Source organism: Pteropus alecto, unplaced genomic scaffold (assembly GCF_000325575.1).
Source record: "Pteropus alecto unplaced genomic scaffold, ASM32557v1 scaffold95, whole genome shotgun sequence".
Lineage (NCBI taxonomy): Eukaryota > Metazoa > Chordata > Mammalia > Chiroptera > Pteropodidae > Pteropus > Pteropus alecto.
The window spans coordinates 1,990,751-2,015,178 of NW_006441071.1; the positions used below are offsets into that span (position 1 = coordinate 1,990,751).

Genomic DNA, 24,428 nt, shown 5'->3' on the forward strand with positions numbered 1-24,428 from the left:
TGGAATTATGGGCTTTTTCTCCCTTCAGTGTTTATCTATTCTGCACCACTCAGCTGTTCTCTGTTGCACAGAAATAAAAGTTTAGTTTAAAAAGTATGTTAGAACAAAGCTGTAGAAATTGCCTGGAATTTCCTTCATTTTGAGCCATCTGGCTTTCATTGCTTACTTCTTTCCCCTCCTCCACATACGTTTACCAAATCTTTTCAACACACACTGGCCAAGCTATCAAATGCTTATAATTAATAACAGTCATACTCCTTTTTTTTTTTTTTTTTAAGGTAGTGCTTTCTGGCTTTCCTTGGGCTGCTCATGTCATTGCTAGTATAAACCATGAAGATGGTCAGTAAAGCTTAATTATTAAGACTTAGTTGAATAAGAAAGATAATCTAATCAAATGTCAGTTCAGTCCTGTATACAAAAAAAAAAAAAAAAAATTCAAAATAAAGTATTTCTCACAAAGAAATAAAAGGGAAGAAAATTAGTTTTTCTGAGTGTCTACCATGATCCTATTTCAGAGGTGACGAAGCTGAGGATCCAAAAAGATGATCTCTTGGAGATCATAGCTAACCGTGACAGGAAGAATTTAAATATAAGTGTAAATCTATCTGCTGGTTTTTATTTTAGTGGTCTCAAGGATGGGAATGCTCTTCAGTGTACATTATCAAGTGAAAAATCATGTTACTGACCAATATGTAAATATGATCCCATTTACAAAGGAAAGAAAAGCATATTTGTATATGTTCCTATATGTATAAATTCATAGGAAAAGGACTGCAAAGGTACATACCAAACCATAAACAGTAGTTCTCTCTGGGGAGAGAAGAGAGTGGAACTGTAGAGCATGGTGGTGAAAAGGGGAGCGTATGCCTTTCTTTTGATTACTACTGCTATGCTTGATTTGTAAAGATTATATTCATGTATTACTTCTATAATTACTATAATAGTCAGAAAGCTTTCTTATTGAGAACAGGAGGCTGACCTCTTTCCTAATGATAGATCTTAGCTCTTTTTGGTTGTTTCTCTCAGGAGCTGGTCCAACTCACCAGAGAAGGTGAGCAGGGTGGTGAGGCTTCCAGACGCAAATTACACAGACAGTGGAAAAGGTATCTACAGTGATTTTTCTTCCTTGTAATGATAAGTTCTTTGTTATAAACCTTGATGCAAAATTCTCACTGTCAGCTCACAAACAAAAATAATCCTAATTTCTTCTGGCAAATTTTAGGCAAGGTTGCTAAGGGATTAACACCTGTCTATGGTTTACTACCTTCCATCTCTCCCAACAAGTAGTCTCCTTCCTGGATAATGCGAACATGTCACTCAACAATCATGTCCACTCTCCCCTCTGTTAAGCTTAGCCTTCTATTATTATTTTGAGGATACTTTGCCATATGTGGCTGCTAACAAAGTGTTACTTATCCTAAGGCAATTTATATTTTAAATTGGCATTTAAAGCCTTAAATTTAAGGAAGAGATTCTAATAATGGCATTTTTAGCACCATCTGGTAGGTGGGACAGAAAGGATAGGGATTGAGAGCAGAGACAACACTGGAGTCTTCTCAGCTATCATTAATAATAGAGTCTAAACATTACTACTGAGACATTTAGCCCATTCCTTTAAACTCATTTATTTGATAAACATTTAATAAGCCCCTGCTACATGTCAGACATTATGCTAGGCATCAGTTGTAGAGAGAAGGATTAAGACATACGGTTGGTTGATGGCAAGGACTTTAAAATATAGTTCTCTTCCACTGATAACTACTATTTTTTAAAGTGCACTAAAAAAATGCAGGCGGTCGTGCACATGCACATACATAAATATTAGAACAGAGAATACCTCTTGCTTGAGAATACAACCTTCCTGCTGTGACTAGCTAGGTGTGAAAATGTATCTGTCTAGACCTGGTAAAAACTGGAATGTGCTTCTGACACCAGCTCCGCCATCCACACAGAGTAGTAAGTCAGGAGAAGGTAAGTGTAATACTAGAAAGACTGCCCAGATAGGACATGCCCTCTAGGGCCTTTCATATTCTTTGCGTGATCTGGTAACTCTGACCATACACAAGTGGCAAAGTGGCTTCCTAACTGGCATTCAGTAGACTGACAACCGCCTGGGAAAGCTACTGAACCAGCGACCTCTCAGAGCCATAATCCCAGTGATGAAACCTTGAAACATCATTTCTGCATGTCTCACTGAAAAATTTTATGGTTTTTTTTTGAACACATAGACATTAGCATAGATCAAGAGCCCAAAAGACAGTGTATAGAAACTTGGGGCCCAGCAGGGGACACCTTAAAATGTTCAGGGAACACTGATCCACGCACAATAAGAATTTCTGTGAATTAAAGATTTAAATTACTCTCAACTGAACAGATGGTACTTTGGAAAACAGCGCCACACTATTATGTCCCTATCAAACACATTTTCTCCTCCACATACACTTTACACCCCCCTTGATGTCATAGTGAAATATGCAACAGGAGTTTACCTCCATGCATTTCTCACTTTAAAGATAAAAATCTGCTTTGGCACTTTGATGGAATGAAGAGAGCGAGTCCTATTAGGCCATTGTACTCGGGTCACCTTTATTGCATTAATTAGCATCAATGTACAAATGCTCAGCTGTGTGTGGCTGGCTCAAGAAATCCCTGGCTGGGTCCAGTAACAAAGGTCTTGCCTGACAGTCTGACAACTGGTTGGTGGGAAATCAAAGCACTGAATTTATCTGGAGCAAATGCCATAAAGTCAAGTGTAACAAGAGTCCTTGTCCAGGAGTGAATAAATAAGGTTGTAGAGTAAATTAAGTTCATCTATTTTAACCACAGTCAGTACTTTGAGGATGGGAAGTAACATCTTGTGTTCTATTCCTTCTGCTGCCCCTGGAAAGGAGAGGTGTAGAGGCCCCAAATCCCAGAAGATTTTCAGCTAGTCCTAGGTTCTGACTCCTTGGCATTGCCTCAGTTTGTCACAGCATCTGACTGTCATTACAATACTGGAATGTGGTTAGAAAGACACTTATGCTTGTTTTTAAAGTGATGGTTAATAAGCAGACAGAAGTGACATCAATCGTCAGCAGAAAGCAGCAGCAGTAGCAGCCTAATGCTCCTATCTACTAAATAATGAAGAGTCAGGGGCTAACTGAGCAAAGATGTGGTGACCTCAGATCATCTCATACAGCCAGTTCATTCTGCAGAATGAGAAACAGAAAGGGCAGAAACCTTGCCCAATGCCACACAGCTAGTGGGCGACAGAGCTAGGATAGGAACCCAGGTCCCTAGACCTCTTAGTCAAGGCCCTTGCAGGCTGTCCATGCTGAAGCCACTCTGCGTCTTCCTAAATGGGGACAATGCAATCAAATAGAAGGGCTTTGTACCCCTTACTCATACAGTTAGGTCTTAGGTTCACCCAACTGGAGAACAGTGAGGTTAGGATGGAGATGTGAGATCAGTTAATATAGAAACAGAAAAGAGGTTTCTCAGGATTCCACTCACTGGATCTAGCTTTTGAGTCCAGCCCTTGACTCTGTTTTACTGGCTGCTGTTCTCATGGGTGGAGTGCCCCTCTGAGCAGTGGCTGACTGACTTTCTGGAGAATATGGCACGAGTGGCCTTCCTCACTTCTGCATTTGAAAGGAGAAGCCAGACCTACCATTCAGATCAATATATAGGATAACTCTGGTGACCAGCAGAAGTGTCACAGTGAGATTGTGCCCTGATCTGATCCAAGGAGTCCTGTAATCTGTACCCTCTAAGTCCCTAAGAAGGGCATCTAGTTGGCTGAGAAATAAGACAAGCAGCATCAGGTTGGCGAGAAATTATTGTTGATTTCTGAAGGCAACACACTGATTCTTATAAGATACTCTGAAGACAAAGAAGAGATCTCATTCAAAACAGAAGACATATCATTCAGAAACAGCATCCCCCTTCATATCTACGATATAACCTTATCTAGTAATATTCTTCATTCCATCGGCAGACTTGAAAGCCTGGCTTTGGTTCCCTAAACATCTCCCTTTGAAACCAGAATCATAGACGAGATGGTTTAGCTTCTACAGAGATTTGCTCCAAAGAAGTATGTGAAGGCAACTCTCTCAAGACACCATAAAATTATGTGGACTGAAGCAGTGATTGGATTGATTAACTAAGACTCAAGGTTGGGTAATAATGAGACCCAGGCAGAGCTGAACAATAAAATGCTCTAATTGATTTTATGCATGTGGAATGACATACATACACCCCAGAGCATGCTATAATGAATCTGCATGCTGTGTGCATACAGATTTCACAGTGAATCAACTATACCACCCAGACTCTCCACGAGCCAATCCATTACTATGGTGTGAGGGCTTGAGACACAGGCTAAAAGGTGGCAGAGACCATGCAGTCTGTGGTCAGTTCGTATTCCCTCCAGAAGAAAGCAGCGGGGCGGCACGTGCACATACCGGTCATACCGCGAGACACGCTTCAGCGCACGGAGCCTTTTGGACCCTGAGCATGACCATTGGGCTGGAATTCCAAAGCCCTGGTTTCAATTAAACTTAAGTGGATTTGACTCAGAGTTTGAACTGATACTAATTGGTTTTCAAAACACTGGGAAACAATAAGCATTCCCGCTCTGCCCACGGGTTGACGCACCCAGCTCCGAACATGCTCCTGGGTGGCAGGGCAGGCAACATGCCCCTGATGCCCTTTACCTTGCTGGGCAGGGATCCAAACTGCAGGCTTTCAGGAGCTTTGGGGGCCGGCGGCTGGTCACGCACAGGTTCTCATCAGCAGGCTCCCGCGTCTGTTTGTTCAGGCAGCTCACCACGGCCTCCTGGACACCTGTGTACAAATCACACTGTCAGCCCAGAGTGGGCGTGTGGGGGGTGATGAAGTGTAGACAAGGCAGCTGGTGGGAGGGCTCTGTGATTGGTAGGACTCTGGATGCAAATCAGAGACAGCAGTTTAAAGCCCAGGACTGCCCATCTTGTTGCGCTTCGCTCAATTTGGGAGAAAGTACACCTAGGCTTGTGCTTCTCTGTTAAGCGTGCCCTGTGAGGCACAGAACTGCCCCGAAAAGAGAGGCTTCTACCAGTACTGATGAAATGCTTTAAAAAAAATGCCACCAGGCCATACAGTTGTCAATGCTGAAACATGATACTTTAATGCAGGAGAACAGGGTGACTGGGGGAAAAAAAAAAAAGGCCCCAAGACATTCACACATTACTTTTTAATCAACAGGAGACTGTTGTATTTGGAAGCGAGGCCAAGGGCCATGTTTTAATATTCAACAATCTGTAAACTGCTGTTCTTCTGGGGACTTGCATCTAGGACTCCAGTTTTTGTTGGTTTCCTTTTGATTCTGATTCATTTCTTTAGTGACCTAGGGCAGCTTTGGAAGTTGGAACAGAAAGAGAAAAGATGCACAATGATTACATCCCTGGAAACCCACTGACACTGCATGCCCCTGACTCAGAGCAAGTAAGATAGGAGTTTGACCAGTGATGGGCATGAGGTCACTTGGCAGGTCTTCCAAGGCGGTAGGCAGGCTCCCTCATGGAGACCTCTGTGGAGCAAGGAAACATTTAACTAGGTACGGTAATGACCAGACTTCATTCTGGTGCCCACAGTAATAATAATAGGCAAAATCCACAGGCTTCACTCAATCCTCTCAACAACTCCAGGAGTTAGCACTATTTTTATCCCCAATTTACAGATAAGGAAACTGAGGCTTAGAGGGGTGAAAAGACTTGCTGAGGTCATACAGTTGATAAATGGTAAAGCTGTGCCTTAACACTACAGCTTTAATGACTGAAAGCATTAACATTTAAAAATACTAAGAGGCTGTTATATCTGCAGGAGATATTCAGGAATAACCAACCTAGACGTTTGTCTGAAATCATTTCAGCAGAGTTCAGTTTAAGGAACAGGCGAGACAGGACGTTCTTGATAATATGCTTTCAGCCATACAAAGCTATGTAAATAAAGATCCGTACACCTAAAGATATCTATCTGTAGCTAACTATTTGTATATAGTTAGTTATAGTAGAGTATAATTAGTTATAGCAGTGACAATACATAAAATTAGTTTTATGTCTAAATACACATACATTTTCTTGTTTTTATTTTCTGCATTGCTTTGTTAATTAGTACTTAATATAGTACAGCTGACCCATCACTTATTAGCCCTGTCCCTTCCCTCCTTCTATCTAATGTTTTTCCAAGAAGTTATCACCCCAATTAACAGGGTAACGCTTCCTAAAGTAATGTTACACTGGCTTAAGTCACTCAGCAAGGCTGTTATTTAAAAAGTGACATTTTAAAGCCAGAATCTGAATCACCTCTCTTTCTTTCTAGTAAATCTTATAAATCAGACATTAAAAATAAATAAATAAATAAATAAAAATCAGACAATATTTACTCTGTGGCTGTGAATGTAACTTTTTTTTCCCTAAGTTTTTTTTTTTTATGTGCTTCAAAGTTTAATTTAAATATATCACGGCCAGTTCAGAGTGGAGCATTTGAGATTCATATGAGACACCCAAGCTACTCTTTATTCTGTAATGCTGACTACAGGGTGTTTCTCTTGGTTGCAGCTGGGATAAGCCATTTGAAATTCATGGTATGATGATATAGCAAAACATTTTACAAGAAATGGTTGATATCATCACTGATTCTTCCCACTGGAATAGTCTGGCATTATTAAGGTAATGACAACAAGGTGCTGCATGAAGCTAACTCTTCTATATAAAATCTAGAGCTGTAAACTAATAAATTAGGTTTAAAATTCATTTACCTACCTGGTAATATTCAAGAGATATCAAATGTTTTTCTAAAATAACTCTTGGCTTTGTTCAGATATAAACAGCTTATCACTTGCCTTACTTGAAAGTGCTTCGTGTATGTGGGGGTGTACGAGTGATGTAACCTGTTTCCACTTTGTGAACTCATTGTTTATAGAACTGAGGTCCTTCTAAGACTGCAAGGAATGGGTGTAACAAGGGCTAAGGTTTCTAAAAGGACATCAGTAATCTCTTCTTTTGGATATGTGGGACACAAATTTACATGACTCTAAACCAATAATCATAGCTCAAGATAAAAATCACCTTTGGGGTGGTTAAGTGCTAAGATTAAACAGCATTCTAGAGTTATTAAATTCTAATCTACCATACTATAAAACAATGTACTTTGCCTCTGTAACACTATGCATTAAATGTATATTGCCATGGGGGCTGGTTGCCTCAGCATTCTTAGGTGGGGCCTGGGATGAGGGGAAACCAAGGACAGAGCTCTGTAATAATTAAGGACTATCTGGGACCAGCCCTGTGGTCAACACGCAATAAATTTTTGTGGCCTGACGAATGAAATGCCTAAAGGGCAAGGAATTCTAAGCATAGTGTGCAATTTCGGCTAAAGGGACGTGCGAATGGGATGCCTGCAGGAAGGAACATGGAATGAGGGAGCTGCCCTGCAATGGGGAGTGTGGGATGTTGGATGAGGAAGGAAATGTGAGGATTTCACCTGCAAGTTCACAGTGTTCTTGGCCCAGGGGAGTCAGGCCAGGATGTGAGAAGTTAGCTCATCCAGCTTGCTCTCTTTCCAAACAGGCTAATATATATACTTTGAAGGACATTTTAAACCAATACAGAACACATGTTTAAGTAGAGTACTTTATGATTTTGAGTTTTCTTTTCTTGTCAGAAGCTAAAGAAGAGAGGACTCATAAGGAAAAGGGAGTAACAGGTAAAAGACTTCACCTTTCATTCTTGCTGAAGTAAATTTCAAGTTTTCCCTCAGCTAGAGTTTAATGTTATTTTACGGTCTAGGAGTTCAATATAATAAAGCTGTTCAGGTTCAAACCTGCTCTCCTTGACCACATCTATTAGTGCACGTATGGGAAATTAAAACATAACAAGGAGATGATGGTGGGACGCAGGACACAGATACGAACAGGTTAGGCTCACTTTTAACCTTCCAGAAAATGGGATTTTCATTGTTTATATCTCCCAGAATAGCATAATTGTTACATGATATTTGATGACAGCTCAGGGAAACGTAGCCACCAACGACAGCCTAAATTACTAACTAGTTCCTTCTGGTTGCTACCTCTGCTAGGTGAAAGGTTACTTTTGTATCTATCCAATTTCATCTCATGAGATTACAAAAAAATAAAATTAGCCTGAGTGGCCTTACAACCCAAAATTGATTTAAAATCTATCTATTAATCTTGCACATTTTTGGTTGGCTTCAGCAAGAATGATTAAAAATATATAATCTCATGGATATATTTTGGTGAAAGATCAAAGTTGATGGTACAATAAAATCTTACTGCCAAACACTGACTTCAAAATATACATGTCCCATATAACGAAATAATTTTTTAGTGCATATGGGCATCATATGGACCATATAACCCAAGCATATTTTCACCACTTTGAAATTTTCAACTCTAACATTTGAGGTGTAAATATATTACCTTGGAACAGGGACATAACTGTAGGTAAGTATGCACAGTTGTTGACAGTTAAGACCTAAGACATTTCAGTAACTTTACCCTGCCTTGGATATAAAGGATGTACAATTTATGTTATACGAAGACACTCAGTTCCTACAGGCAGAGATCAGTTGTATATCAAACATCCAAATCTTATTTCCAAATCAATATCTTAGAACATTTTAAATTCAAAACATTCCATCTACTCTCTACACTTTGAATTTTATACTCCTAGTTGATCAGCAGAATGGTTAGAATCTTAAAGATAAAAGTATCTGCTTATTTATATATTCCATTACAGCATCTATTTTTTCCATCTGTTCATAAAGCTCCAGCTTTGACTTGTAACTGAGAACCTTAACTGAGAGACCATAAATAATTTTTTTCAAAGCACATTCGTTTCAGACTAGAGATAACGATCATTAAATTCAGGTGATCATGGAAATTGGAGATAAACACACACCATCTGAACTCTTAAGTCATTTGTTATATTGGAAAGAAGCAACTATAGCCACTGGCTGTGGCTTTTCCACCTGACCTCACAGCTCCTGCCTGGGCTCAGAGATCATCACCAAAGCTTACTTAACACTTTTCTCTTGTTAAGGATGGAAGAAAAGATGTCCTCCGTGTGAGTGGAGAACACCCTAAGAACACAGATTAGCTGAGTTCCAGGAAACTCTTCCAGAATCAGATGGAAAAATTTAGGTTTTAAAATAACAAGGCTCTCCATTAAAACATTTAAGAATTCCACAGGTTGAAATTGGAAGACTTAAAAACAAACAAGAATCTCAAGGTCAAAACTATTAAACGCTTATTAAAAGACCTGACGGAGAAAATGGATTCTTTGATAGTACTTGTTCCACTATTCATTCATTTTTCAACTCCATGGGAACAATTTGGGTACATTCATTCTTCCATTCTCAATAATGACAAAAGATGCCTTTTAAAAAGAGTTTCCAAAATGTCATGGTTTAGAAAACAGTTTTGAAAAATTTTAATATATTTATTTTTATACCATGTAAACAAGAAATTTTGCTGGGAGTGTGGGACCTTAACATGCCAAAGGTGGGTACAGATTGCCAGGGACTTGGCAGGAAATCGGTCAGTCTTTCCTCACCTACCAAAATCTCTCTTGGGAGAAGACATGGGAGACAGTGGCAATACAAATCTAATGTAGTTTCCGTAATGGTAAGAAAGACTGTAATCCTGAAGAATTGTTGATTTCAATACCTTCCTCTCTCACTACAATCCCATTCATATTTCGCCTGAAATAAAGAACCACTGAATCTGTTGTTATCACCAAAAAATATATCTAAGAGAACCAGGTCAATACACATGAAAACATTTAACATTAGTTAAATAATGTTCATAATGAGAAAGCTTCAGGAATTCTCTAAGGGTTTAAAAAAGTGTGGTATGATGGAAAGACTATAGACAGAGAAATAAATGGCAGGCATAGTCCCAGCTGTCTCTCACTAGCTATGTGATCTTGAACAAGTCACTCAGCTTCTTTGTATCTTAGTTTTCTCATGTAAAATGGTGGTAAGGTCAGACTTTAATCTTTAAATTCCTTTCCAGTTCCTCGTAACCATCATGTTAAATTGCCCTTTATACACGCTTTTCCTTTATAAATAGATATTACTTTAGGGAATTCGGCTGAGTAAATCAGAGGGACTATAACCCATTTTGGGGAAGAGCAGAATATTCTGTCATCTTGGGTTTTGGTTCATACCACGTGTGTTGAGGCGAGGGCACAGATAAATGAAACTGAAAGCTGTGGGTACTGCCAGATTGGTGTCAACTGTGTTTCTCAGTCAGATACATTAGAATATACTGCAAATCATCAGAAGGACAACAGAAAGTAAAAAACATTAGTGCTGTTGGTCACTCACAGCTGACAGCCTGAGAGCCACTCAAGCCCAAAGAGAACTACATCTGTGTTTCATTCAGTATGCTTTACATTTAGAAAGGCTTACTCCCCCTTCCCCGCCGCCCGCGTCCCGCCACCCCCCCACGCCACTTAGCATTCTTGAACGAGAGGCGGTCACATGACACAGCTGCATGCAGGCATAGTGAATACAGAAAAAGGACAAGAAGATGGAGGGGATCTGGACCAGAACCCCGCTTCTTACCTCCTCCACATGACTCCGAGCACTTGGTGAAGCCCTCATACTCCCAGTCGTACAGCTCGTCAAAATCCTGCAGGCCATCTGTCTCTTCCGGGTTAAACTCGGGAACTTCCCCATTGCATGGTCCTGCATAACAGGCACGCTGGGATGCTGGCTTGGGTCCCTCACATTCATCAACCGGCAGGTCAGCCACGGACTGAGAGAAAGACAGGAGCACCTGGCACTTTACTCTTCGTACCTGGGTCCCCACACCACAGGTAACTGTGCAGGCCGACCAGGCCTCTGGGATGAACCTGCAATCGGCAAGCAAACAAAAAAACAGGATGAGAAGTCCCAGGCAGGAGACCCTGGGCATCGTGAAGGGCCGCATTCCATCTGCCACCATGGCCCAGGGCCGTCCCAGGATGTGCTCAGGGCTCCACCACCCTGTCCTATGATGGGCGCTTCAGGGTGGTTTATGAGCTCATTTGCCACTGTTTCTGGATTAGTTTTTCAAGCGTGTCATCTGAACTCCCAGCTGTAAGACATTCCAACCACAGACCACCTGCTTTCTCCCTGCCTCCTCCTACCCACAGTAGCTCTTCAGAACAGGGAATTGAAGGTTTCTTCTCCCTCCCTCTAAATCCCAGCACTTGTGCCTGCTGCAAGATGCTGGCTATTCTTACAGCAGCCTAATACCGATACTAAAAACTATAGCAACATAAGCCCTTGGAGATATTTAAGGAAGTATTTTTCTTAGTTGGGATCTCATATTCTGTAACTTTCTTTGCTTTTCTGCACAATGTGCTTCCCAAGATTTATTTATATGTAGAAAGAAGTTTGTTTGTTTCTTTTCTTTTTTTTTGTAAGTTTCCAAGAATGGAGCAAAGTCTTGTTCCTCACACATTCTTTGAATTAGTCTGGACTGCAATTCTTTTTATATCACAGAGAAAAGATGTGCTACAAATTTAAGTCCACAGGCATGTCACAGTAAAGGAGAGCTTGTGGATTCATACAAGTTTGTTCCACAGCCTCCACCCCTGCCCTCTGAGAGAAGCCATACTAGCGAGAACCTGGTTTTTCTCTGAGTTTCTCTAGAATGTAGGACAATATCCAAATTACCCCCCTCCCCGCAAAAAAGGCTTTTTTTCTCCTACTCATCAACAATGGCCATAACTGCAATGACCTTGAGAGGGGCCAATGGAAAAAAAAACCCAGAGGGAACCACTAACATTTTCAAAAAGTTAGTATAATAATCTGGAAAAAGAACTTCGGAATTTTTTTTTTTCCATAATCCTACTGCTTTCTCACAGGGAGTCATGCTGAAGAGGCATGCAAACCTGGCTCCTTAACCTTGACTTTGGCAGAAAAGTTAAAAACTGATAAGAAGATTTAAATCCTAGCAAGTGCAAATGGTCCATATCTGGTTTAGGGGAACTGAAATTCTAATGGGAAACCAATCCAAGTTTTCAAACTGGAAGGAACACAACAAAGATGTTCCCTGAGCCTGTGCTGAGTGTGGGACAGGGGATCTGGCATCCCTCGCAGGCAGCTGACTGAGAATGGAAGGAGTCCCTTTAAGAAGGATCTCTGGTTGTTGCCTTTGAAGAGCCATCCCCTAGGAGAGAATGAAAGTCACATATGACCTTGTCAGGGAGGTGGATGAGTGAGGGGGAAGGGCCATCTAGAATTATTCCCAAGAAATTCTCATCACAGTGTTACCTCCCTCTGTTGTTTTTCAATTCTTGATTTCATCTTCTGGCACCTAGAGAACTTGGAGAAACAGTATATCCTGAAAGATGAAAAAGTCTCTTTCTCTTTAAATAATGTTACCTGTAGGGACTTTTTAGAAATATAAACCCAAAATCTGCAATCGAAATAATCTTAACCCCCTTCTTACACATTTGTATATATCTGCCTGGCTCCTGGTACAAGAATCATGACAAATACACAAGCACTCAATCTTATAACCCAAGTGTAGACATAAAGAAAATGTGTACTAAACTATTCTGTATATAAGAAAAAGCCAAAAGCAAATGATGATTCTGCCAACTTTGACCACAATGTGATAAATAATGCTTCTTTAATAATGTGGTGCTAAATTTTGTTTTCAAATACAAAAGATGACAAGATCTCAAGAAGGACTGTAACCCTATTAATTTCACCTATGCAGTAAGGATTATTGTTCTGTCACCTATCATAGCCCTCTTTCAGTGACTATTACAAGATAACAAGGATCAGCTAACCTTTTAGGGCCAATAGAAAATATTTCAGATTTTGTGGGCCAAGTCTGTGAGTCTTTTGTTGTTGCAACTATTCAACTCTATCTATGTAGTGTGAAAGCAGCCATGGACTATACATACATAGACATATGGGTTCGGTTGTGTTCCAATAAAACTTTATTTACAAAAACTGGGGTTAGAGGTGGAAACGGCGGTGGAAGGGTCTGAATTTTGTCTGTATGTTGTTTAGCAATTCCTGGAATATTTAGTGGAGAAACCAAACACACTGAGATTCATAAACAACCTCCAGACAGTAAGTTTTATTTAGGCCTTAATTTCCATTTTTTCCCCACAAATAGCTTATAAGAAGACAAATAGCTAAGCTGATTTATGTTCTATCTTCCACAGTGAGTCCCAGATAAAATCTAGAATATAAATGATGCACAAACCAAACCCTCAGCTTTCCTTAACTATAATGTAAGTCACTTTGCATTTGGTCTCTTTCCAGGACCAGGAAGAGACACCGAAAGCTCCAAAAGTAGGAGGGGCATGTTACTGAAGCCCTGTGAACTCGCTGATATTGTTCGAAACTTGTTTATTTTAAAGCAGCATCTAAGTGAAAATGAAAGTGTGTGTGTGTGTGTGTGTGTGTGTGTGTGTGTGTGTGTGTGTGTGTAGGTATTTTTGACCATTGAACACTTAGGATTAATAGCAAAAACAATAAACATCTAACTTTATGGCTCCCAAAGTGGGAGTCTTATCAAATGTCAAAGAGCCTTACTGGCTTGTCTCCCAACCCACTATCCTTAGGTCTTCACTAAGTTCACATCAATTAAAAACAATTTAGCTTTTGAGTGGTGCTGTCCTCTAACAGTCATGTTAATTTCTCTTGTGCATACACTGCATTATATGATCTATCCTCTCTCATTGAAAACAGGAGATCATATTTCAAAAGAGAAATACATAATAGCGCAAATGGCCAACGAATAATAACTTTTTCATATGAAACTTTCCCCCACATCCCTAGGTCTCCCAACTCTGTATTTACTATCTTGAGCTTTCTGGCCACAAGTGGGAGGAAACAAGGTCAGTGAGAGGGCAGGCCAGTGAGCTAGGAGATTGAATTGTAATGTTTAGATGGCTCAATTTGAATAGTACTTGCTGAATTAGAACCTTTTAAATGGGAGCTTTGAAACGGAGTCAATAGTTATTTAAAAAAAATCATTTTGATGTACAAAAGTACAACGAAAAAGTTCTTGTTATTGAAGTTTGAGTAATTTAAAAATTCTTTATTAGTAGTACTATTGTGGGATGAATGAAAATGGCTGGATAAATGAGTTCTTTAAAAGACGGGCTTAAACTTCAGAAAGGACTGATAGATTTCTGCATTTAGCCTTCCCATCTCCAAGAAATTAAATTTAAAAAACCCTAGCAAATAAATAATTTCTGTTTCTGTCTAGTCCTCAATTTGCAAGCTTAATTGTTCATTTTAGTAACAAGAAGCTTATCCTTTAATTAGTCATTACCACAGTCCCTTTCATGATATAGAAAACAGCGAAAATCAAATTCACTTGTAAAATTACAAAGTGATTTAGTTTATTAGTGGCTATTATGGAGTAAGAAGCATGGACTGAAATAACAACAACAAACACTTTATTAATATAATGCTAAACAGAAACAATTCAACCTCAGTTAATTAGTCTCATGTTACTGCAAATCTTAGCCAGGGTTAGGTTCTGATTTTGTGCATATGGTTTGTAACTAAGATATTTAAATTTTGCTTTTCTCCTCTTACTTTATTCTCCTTTCTCATATACATGTTTGTTTAAAAAAATCCTTGAGAATGTTAAAATAAGTGTAGCTTTATAAGTGTGTTATTTAGATGCTCTTATTAGTCTTGCCTCATTTTCTGGTTTCAACATGCAAATCAAAACTCACAGGAAATCACACTAAAAATACTTAATTTTGGTTAAGTTTTCAATTTTATTACATTTGAGTTATAAGTTGACAGAGGTTGTGGATTTCTTTTCCCTCTTTCTTTTGGTCTATGTTTGTGTATGAGAGTGCTGTCATGATATTAGGGTGAGGAGAGAAGAGGGAATAAAATAAATACTTTAGGAACAATTATAAAGACTATTATTAGAGAAAATAAGCAAATTCAGTAAAGTTGCAGGATATAAAATCAGTATACAAAAATCTGTGGGTTCCTATTACTAACAATGAAATATCAGAAAAAGAAATGAAGAAAACAATCTCATTTACAATTGCAACAAAAAAGACAAAATAACTAGGAAAAACTTAACAAAAGAAATGAAGGACCTATATACTAAAACTATAAGACACTGTTAAAAGAAATTGAAGAAAACACAAAGCAATGGAAAGATATTTCTATGATTATGGATTGAAAGAATTAACATTGTTAAAATGTGCATATTATCTAAAGCAATGTACAGATTCAGTGCAATCTCTATCAAAATCCCAATGGCATTTTTCATAGAAATAGGACAAAAACTCCTCGATTTATATGGAACCACAAAAGACCCCAAACAGACAAAGCAATCCTGAGAAAAAAGAACAAAGCTGGAGATGCCACATTCCTGACTTCAAACTATACACAAAGCTACAATAATCAAAGTAGAATGGTATTGGCAGAAAAACAATCACACTGACCAACGGAACAGAATTGAGAGCCCAGAAATAAATCTACACAAAAATGGGGAACTAATTTTTGACAAAGGAGCCAGAAACATATAATGGAAAGTCTTTAATAAATGATGCTGGGAAGACTAGAAAGCCACACGCAAAAGAATGAAACTAGACTGCAATATGACGCCATACATGAAAATTAACTCAAAATGGATGAAAGACTTGAATATAAAATGCATAGATGAAAACAAAGGCACTAAACTTCACTAGCTATTAGGGAAATGCAAATCAAAACAACAATGAGATACCATCTCACGCCTGTAAGAATTATCAACAACACAAGTAATAAGAAGTGTTGGAGAGGTTGTGGGGAAAAAGGAACCCTCATATACTACTGGTGGGAACGTAAATTGGTGCAATATGGAAAACAGTTTGGAGGTTCCTAAAAAAAATTAAGAATAAGAATAGAGCAATCCCTCTTTTGGGTATCTACCCCCAATATTTGAAAATGTTTATTCATAAAGATATATGTACTGCTATGTTTATTACAGCATTATTCAAAGTGGCCGAGACATGGAAACAACCTAAATGTCCACTGATGAAGGCAACTACTTAATTGAACCCCTTTAGGAATTTTAGAAATAATTGTAAAACCCATCATATGAGACATCCTTAAAACGATTATTTAAAAATATAGCTAGAGCATTAAAGTTTTGAGAGAACACTTACCCAAAATATGCCTCTACATTCACTTAGACCACACCTAAATCATTCCAAATAAATGAGAATCTAAGTTATTGTGAAAGATCTTTACTCAAGAATACTTGATGTGAATGTGGAATTATGAAAATATTTCTCAACTGCCATTGTTAGTTTATGACTCTCTGAAGCTGCAAGAAATTAATGCTAGTTACGCAACTCGCTGAAGTCTCCAAATAAAATTTTCAACGGTGTCCAGGACACCGCTACACAAAATATCTGATAGCACCACTTTTTTTCATAGGTTCCTCAAATCCTTAAGTATCATGCCTTGGTTTGTGAGGGTGGTCAGCACTGTGAGGTGCCCCAGTAGTATAAACAAGAATAGAATGATCCTAGAAATGAAAACAACAAAGGACAGTTTGATGCAGCAACCATACAACTATTTGATAAAAAAATTCAGTGACCTCCCCATGCCACTAACCAATAATGAATGAATGATTGAATGAATCAATGAATGAATGCATAAGAAGATAGGCCCCAATTCCAAAATACACCAAGGCGGTATTGAGAGAGCTTTGTTTAAGTGGCATTTTCCAAGTAGCAGACTTCATTTTCTTATGATAATGATGCCCTTCTGTGTTCTGTGAGGGGCAACTCACTTCTGCAAGGTTGTCTCACTGGCTTTCTTGCTGAAATGCTCAGTGCCAGAAGTGGGAAAAGAAAGGCAGACTGCAGTAAAGAGCACATTTTCCTTTCAAAGAGACTTTATACTAGCAGGAAATGCTGCAGGGGAATCAGAGTTCTCTCAAAGTTCCAATGAGTCAGAGATTACAGGCTCTTTCAAGGGCTAGGACCTCAAATTTGCGTCTCTGTTAAACTCATCTTGCATTTCTGACCTAACTTTCTCTGATATGGTTCTAGACAAGATATTAGAAAGATATTAGTGTCTTATTAAGAGGGACCCTGTTGACCTCCAAAGTTGTTGTTCTTTAACTGTAAGAGAGAAGTCAACAGAATGACAGCTAATATACAGTTTCTAAGAGCACTGGCCCCACATTGTCTGCTACTCCCAACAAATCCAGTCTTCAACTATTTTTTTCCCAGTGGTATCCAATGTAATTGGCCATGCCTTTCTTCTTGATTTACTTTATACTTGCTTTACTCTTGATTTGAATGACATCAAACTCTTATGGTTTTCTTTTCTTTTCTGGTCACTTTCAGTCTCCTTTTCTAGATCCTTCTCTCCTCAAACTTTAAATATTGCAATGCCTTAGGGCGCAGTTTGGTGCTGTCTTTTGATGTGTTCATCAATGATCCTTGGTTTCAAATACCACTAATGACCTGGCAACTTCTAAGCATAGTCAGCCCCAGTATCCACAGGTTCCACACCCACAGATTCAACTCACTGTGGATAAATAATATTTGAAAAAAAGACAGTGATGGTATTGCTGACATGTCTTATGTAGTTAGACCTACGATGGTAATGTCTGTACCAGACATGTACAAACTTTTCAAATCTTGTCAGTAGTCTGTAAATAACATAGTATAACAGATACTTACATAGGATTTACATTATATTAGGTATTATAAGTAATCTGGAGATTAAAGCATACAGGAAGATGTGTGTGGGTTAGATGCAAATACGATGCCATTTTATGTAAGGGACTTGAGTGTCCACAGATTTTGGTATCTGCAGGGGTTTTCTGGAACCAATCCCCCAGGGATACTGAGGAACAATTGCATTTAATCTGTAATCTAGACCTTTTTTTTTTTTTTTTTTGGTAAGATTTGGGCTAGGGAGTCATTTTACTCTTTGAAAGGAGTAAACACTAATTTAACATAATTAACCTATTTGTCAAAAACTTATGTAGTTTATGTAGTGCTTCTTATGTGCCAGGCACAATTTTAAGTGATATATAAATAAAAGTTGTTAAATTCTAACAACAACCTGATAAGACTAGAACTACTATTATCTGCACTTAATATACAGATGAGGAAAGTGAAGCATAAATCAGCCACACAACTAGCAAGTGCTCATGCTCTTAGCCACTACATGTTGCTTTCTTGCCTGCTTGACATTTTTACTTTGCTATTTCAAAGGTATCTCCAACTTAAAATATCCAAAACTGAACTCCCGATTTGCCTCCTAAGTATCCTATTCAATCATAGCACACAATTCTACTGGCCATCCAATTGCTCAAGTAAAAAAGTAGGAATTATTCTTGACCCCTCATTTTCCGTGACTGCTCACTTACAAATGATTCCCAAATTCTATCAATTCTCCCTCTAAAATATATCTGAAATTCATTTACTCCACTACCACCATGTTAATATAACAATGACAGCTAATGTTTATTGATATGTTTTAATCTCTTTCTGCATATTAACTTATCATAACATTGTTAGGAGATGGGTACTATCAGAAATATTGTAAAATGAGCAAAAGAGATTATTGATTGCCTTTACAGTAGAAGGCTAGCAATGCCTAACAGACTTTCAAGTGTTGTCTAATTCTATGGAAGTGTGAGTCTTTATCTTTAGCTAGTCTATTTTGCAACCACATAGAGACAGAGTTTCCTTGTACAGGACTGGTGATGATACAAATGTTTCTTGTCAACAGCGATGGAAATTTTTACTGTTCATGTCAATAAACATAATTTTTTTCTGTTAGAAAATACAAGACTTCTCTAAATCCAATTCTCCTTTGAATTAGTGTTAACATCTTACTGGTTCCCGTAATAATTCATGAGTTAAACAACAATTTGGACATGTACTCATTTTATATTTATATGAGTCACAATTTTACATTTTTGAAAACTGTATCATCACTGTACTATTTTCATCCCAATTTCTAGATGATAAAACTGAGACATAGAGAATTCCAAGGTCATACTGCTACATAAATGGTAGAGTCAAGATTCAAACTGTGGCAACTCCAGAATCTGTGCTCTTTACTACCTCACCATCCTGGCTCTCAGAATGACATGTAAGTCACAATCATTGAAGCTAATATGTCTCTCCTGGACTACCACAACAGCCACTGGTCTGTTTTCTTTCTCTGTTAGCCCATAGCAATCCATTTTTTCACTCTGTAGCAGGGGATCTTAAAATGTAAAGCTTTTAATTGTTTCCCATTATATCCAGAAAAAAGCCAAACTCCTTTCCAAGGTTACATTAAACCATTCTAAATCTCCATCTCCTACTGTTCTCTGCCAGTCAGTAGCCTCCAACACTCTAGTCTTCCTTCACTTCTTTAAATGTGTGTCATTCTTTCCCGACAAGATTTTGGCATGTGTGGGTCACTCTCCTCCCTTCTCTTAGCTTAGAATAACTCCCACTTGTCCTTCAGGTCTCACCTGACATGTCCCTGACCCCAAGATCTATTGGGGCTCCCATTAGACTCTTCATTTTCTCATAGCTGTTATAAGTTTTTGAGAATCAACTGTGAATAACTGTCTCCTCCTCACTAGACCAAACATCTATGAAGGCAAAACTTCACATAATAGATAGTTTTTTCAAATGAATTAATAGGAGGTTAAGAGTTGATGTTATGAGTGACTTGGTACTGGGCTTCTTTTTGGACTCAAAGACTAAAAGCAAGCTAGATAAAGAAGCAATAACTTCAAAACTCAAAGAAATTAAATCATGTCTCTTAGTTCCAGGCATCTGCATGAGGGAAAAAAACCTTTTCCTGTTCTAAGAGTGTCTTTTGGTCTTTTAAAAAGTGACTGTTCCCAAATTTAGTAGCTGTAGTGGGCTTATTCATTTTATATTTCTTATAGCTGTACTCAGGCCGGATGTACTGGCCGCATTTCATCTTGTTTGGGTATGGGGTTGTCACATAGCTTGAGGCAAGTTTAAATTCTGTGTCTATCACACTTTAATTTAATACTAATAAAATTATATTTTATAGAAGAAAATGTTTTTTGGACAACACTGAGCCAGAGGCTGCCTTCAGTAATTTATACATGACTCTGGTCTCACACTGCTGCCTTTCCATACCAGCAGCTATCCAACAGTGAAGGCTCTGGAACATCTGGAATTATTTCTAGGTTAGAGAAACCCAAGGAGAGCTCCTATTTTTCTATTTGCTCTTTAAAACTCAACATGTACAGAGTATTAAGAAAAAGAGAAGACAGATCACTAACAGTAAGTAGCAGATACAAATGGAGCCAAATTACTTTCTTTACAAATGAAAAATGAGAATATGACACTTGTTTCAGACCGTCTTTCACTCCCATTGTTTTTCCTACCTATGTGAACAAAACATGATTTAAAAGTTTGGTTTTCCTCGAGGCTCGTCTGATTATCTAAGAGCCATGTCCCAGGGACAAAAAACACCATCATAGCTTACAGTATTATTAGTGCATTTAGTTTTATTAGTGATATTAGTTTTCAGCTTAATACCAAAATGTAGTTTTTAATGCATAGCATTTTCCCTTTGATAAAAATCTAAAATATAGTAAACTAAGAATACTTTTCATGAACTATTTCTTCTTCGTATGGAATAAAATTAGTTTATCTTACAATTTTATAAAGGTTTCTTTCCCTTAATTCGACAAGTTTGGCAAAGCTTTCCAATGAGAAGTCCAGTTCATTGAAAATGACCTTAATGGACTCAACATATATTGGTGGTGACAGGGTCCATACTTTATTTTGGCACACAAGGATCCCATTAATTTGTCTTTGTCAGTCTCTAGGGCTCAGCTGAGCAATAGTTCAGATTTAGCTTTCTGAAAGCAGCTAGAGAATGAGCAATAAGTGGAGACAGGAGGAGGGGCTGACAAATTTAGAACTTCTTGGTTTGCATTAAAGGCTTTTCTAATGACTACATAAAAATGGCTCTGTCTGCTCTCTTGAATTTGTGATTGATTTTTCTGTCTCGGTGCATGCTGGGAGCAATCTGTGAAAATCAACTGTATTTAACTTAGAGTTGAGAGGATGCTTTTCCACCCAAGCATTTTCTCAACTTTCTTTATTAATGTCTGCAGTTCCCTAGAGATCTTTTTTACCCAAATAAAGGCAACCAACCTTTGTCCCTTAGAATAAACTACTGGCTAAATTCAAAGTGTGATGCTTAAAAGTGTTAACTGGGGAACCATTAGCTGAATTTTGGGTTAAATTGCACTTCTCTCTCAGACGCCGTTAGATACCACGTGTATCAGGCAGATACGACATCTGTTTCAATTTTGCCATATGTAAATGGTGATTATTGGACATTTTTACTTCCTGAAAGATTCTCTAGGAAGATGAGTGATGCTGAAAGGTCTCAATCATACCATGGTTAACACATATAGCGCGCCTCCTGCATACCAGGTACTTTATATATATTAACTTAATTCTCGACATACCCCTATCATTTAGGTACTATTATTATGCTCATTTCACAAATGAGGAAATTTGTAGCCTATAGGGTTAACTGACTTGCTCAGGGTCCTCTGTTGTTAGTGGGGGATCCAAGATTAACACCCAGGCAGGCTGTCACTGGAGCCCATACTTTTCACTATGCTCACCGCTGCTCTGCATGGACGTATGATCAATAATTAAAGTGCTTTTTACTTTGGTCACAGTAGGTCTGTATCCTTGTTTGAGCATACAGAAACGCAGACTCACCTCTCACCATCTCACATAGTTGGCAGGATGGCGCATCTGGAAAAATTTCAAATTTTCGGAAATTATCTGTGACCAACACATAGGTAGGAATCACTGAGCTACATATACTGATATAAAATATCTGATCACTTGTTATGTAAAAAGATCCAATAATCTTTCCTGAGAGGGACATATGGTAATGAAGAGAATGTGGGAATTCAATAGATAATTCTCCTACATTAAAAAAAAAATTAATAACACTATCGCGCTGTTCATACCCAAACATCAAATCGCATTTCTTGAAAACAACTAGCTCATTTATTCAATCTGTGTATAACTGGCCAATACTCAACACTTTGGTGATATGAATGCACTTAAAGTTTCTCAGGGGCAAGGACTGTCAGGTTTATTTTTACAGCAACTGAACCTGGAACAAAGCATGGCACAGAACAAATGACTTATGAGCAAATTAGCTTCTTTCATTAGGAGATGTGAACAATTAGGAGGTCCAGGGACTCTCCAGAGCCATCTAAAATGCATAATCATCTAGAGAACTTAGAATAAACATTCTTCTGTTGCAGAAGATAGCTGGCTGAGAATGATTTGGGTAGAAGGGGAGGAGGCCAGTAAGAAAGGAACTGGAAGTGAGAGAGGTCATGACTGTTGTGGAGATAAGAGCTGATTCTTTCTGGCCAGTGTGAGGCTTTATCTGTCATACGCCAGTTTTCAAAATTAAAAACTTGTGTGCTTTATCTTATAATTCTAATGATGAACCCTGTTCTGCTTAACTTCCTTTATGTTGGTTTAATGATCTGTAAATAGTGTTTAAATTCTCGATCTTAGATGAGATGACCCTTGATTCTTAAGAAATATGTCTGTTACATCTGTTAGATATATATATATATATCATATAATATATATGTATATTAAATTGTACCCAATGTATTATATATATATATCACATATATATATAATATATATGTGAAAAAGTATCATATTATAAATATATATCACATATATATGTGATATATATATTATATATATGTGATATATATATATATGTGATATATATATTTATAATATGATACTTTTATTTTCTGTGGCCTGAGATGCACAAAGAGAATGTAATTCAGGCAACCTTGTATTGGGGATATAAACAGCAAAACTATCTAGATCTATTACTGATGTTTGATTCCCTAAATATTCTTTGGGGGGAGAATATAAAAACATATGTCACATAATTAACATTTTTAGCCACTTTTAAAAAAATGAATTCACATTCTTAACCACTGAGTTAAGCCACCCACATTCTCAGACAACTTATTGGATATAAATATGGACTAATGTAAACATATGCTTAAATATTATATATCTAAATACTATTTCCAACAAGGTAAACAAGGCATTTAATGACTACAGGATCACCATGGCGACTCTTCCTGGCTTTTCTTTCTGTACCTAATTCCTTGTGGGTTCTGTTCACACAGATGCATGACAAGAATTCCCCTTTGCTTCTTATTGAATCAGCCCCATCACTAAGCTGATGCCATCTGGCATCCAGATATTAACCGCTGCCTTTGGCATGCTTGCTTTCCTCCTTCTTCCTTTTTTAAAATGGCTTACAACAAGGTTATTTATGGCAATATGTTTAGGGCCTGAATATTGTGTTGAAGCACAGAAAATGTTGTCCTAACCTTGCAGTAAAGCTGTTAACTAAAAACTGAATAAGATAACTCAAGATTTCTTAAGTGCATGATCAAGGCACAGAAGACCACTCGATTCTACCTTTGAGAGGATGGCACCGTTAAGGTTCTCTGCCTACTGTGTGGCAGGTTTGATGGAGGGATGGCTGGTTAAAATGGCTGTGTTGGTCATAGAGCGCCCAAAGGAATCACCTGTTGCTTGTTCTGAGCCATCCAAGCAGAACTGCTGGCAAGTGAAATAAATATGGGAGGAACCTCGTTACCCTAGGTACTCAATGAGTCCTCCCTTCCTTTTCCTGGGATAACGTCATTCGGAGCACAAAATCTGCAAAGAAAAAGGCAGAGCAACTAGAGAATCCAGGCCATACCTTTTCCTGCGTCTGTTAACAGATGACAATTTCTAGGGCATTGGATGGTCTGTTAGTGGCTTGAAAGAGTTAAAGAAATGAACAATTTCCTTCCTATTCCAAGTTAGATCAGACTTCCTAAGAAGGCTGGTTTATTAATTTCCTGTACAGCAACAGTAGACAAGCTGTCTTTACATGTCCTAGAGGTCACTATAGTATCATTTTTGCTTAAGAAAGTAAGCTGTCAAGTGGTCATAACGTGTACTTGGCTTGAGGTGGCTGTGAGGTTTATGCATATATCTCAACAAAGTCTGAGAGTACAAAAAAAGAAGATGAGAAATCAAGTCAGTAATTTCCTTTGCTTCTACCTGGTTAATGAATATAATTCTTTTACCACATTGTAGTTCTGATCCCTCATGAAATAAAAATAAAATTTTGAGGGTTTAAAAAATACCTAGAAAGGTGACTCCCGTATATTAGTCAGAGGAAGCAACCGACCAGTGGGGCTCAGCCTGACATTTAAATGACATGACCTATACTGTCATCATCTGGAGGCAAATGCAAAAACACAGAGTCCGAATAACAGCATTTTTCCATCAGTAATTTTTCCATCTCCCTCCTTCTAGTACTAG

The 24,428-nt window shown here is 38.2% G+C and overlaps 1 protein-coding gene across 4 annotated transcripts in view; it reads right to left on the reverse strand.

The window, feature by feature from the left end:
- ADAMTSL1 (ADAMTS like 1) overlaps positions 1-24,428 on the reverse strand; it is a 391,854-nt gene that overhangs the window by 187,267 nt on the left and 180,159 nt on the right. For all 4 annotated transcript variants that reach the window (XM_015594546.2, XM_015594545.2, XM_006918348.3 and 1 more), the window contains 2 exons: positions 10,609-10,898; positions 4,695-4,824 (listed from right to left, as the gene is read on the reverse strand). In XM_015594546.2, coding sequence (XP_015450032.1) covers positions 4,695-4,824; positions 10,609-10,898 — 420 coding nt within the window. The remainder of the gene's footprint in view (positions 1-4,694; positions 4,825-10,608; positions 10,899-24,428) is intronic.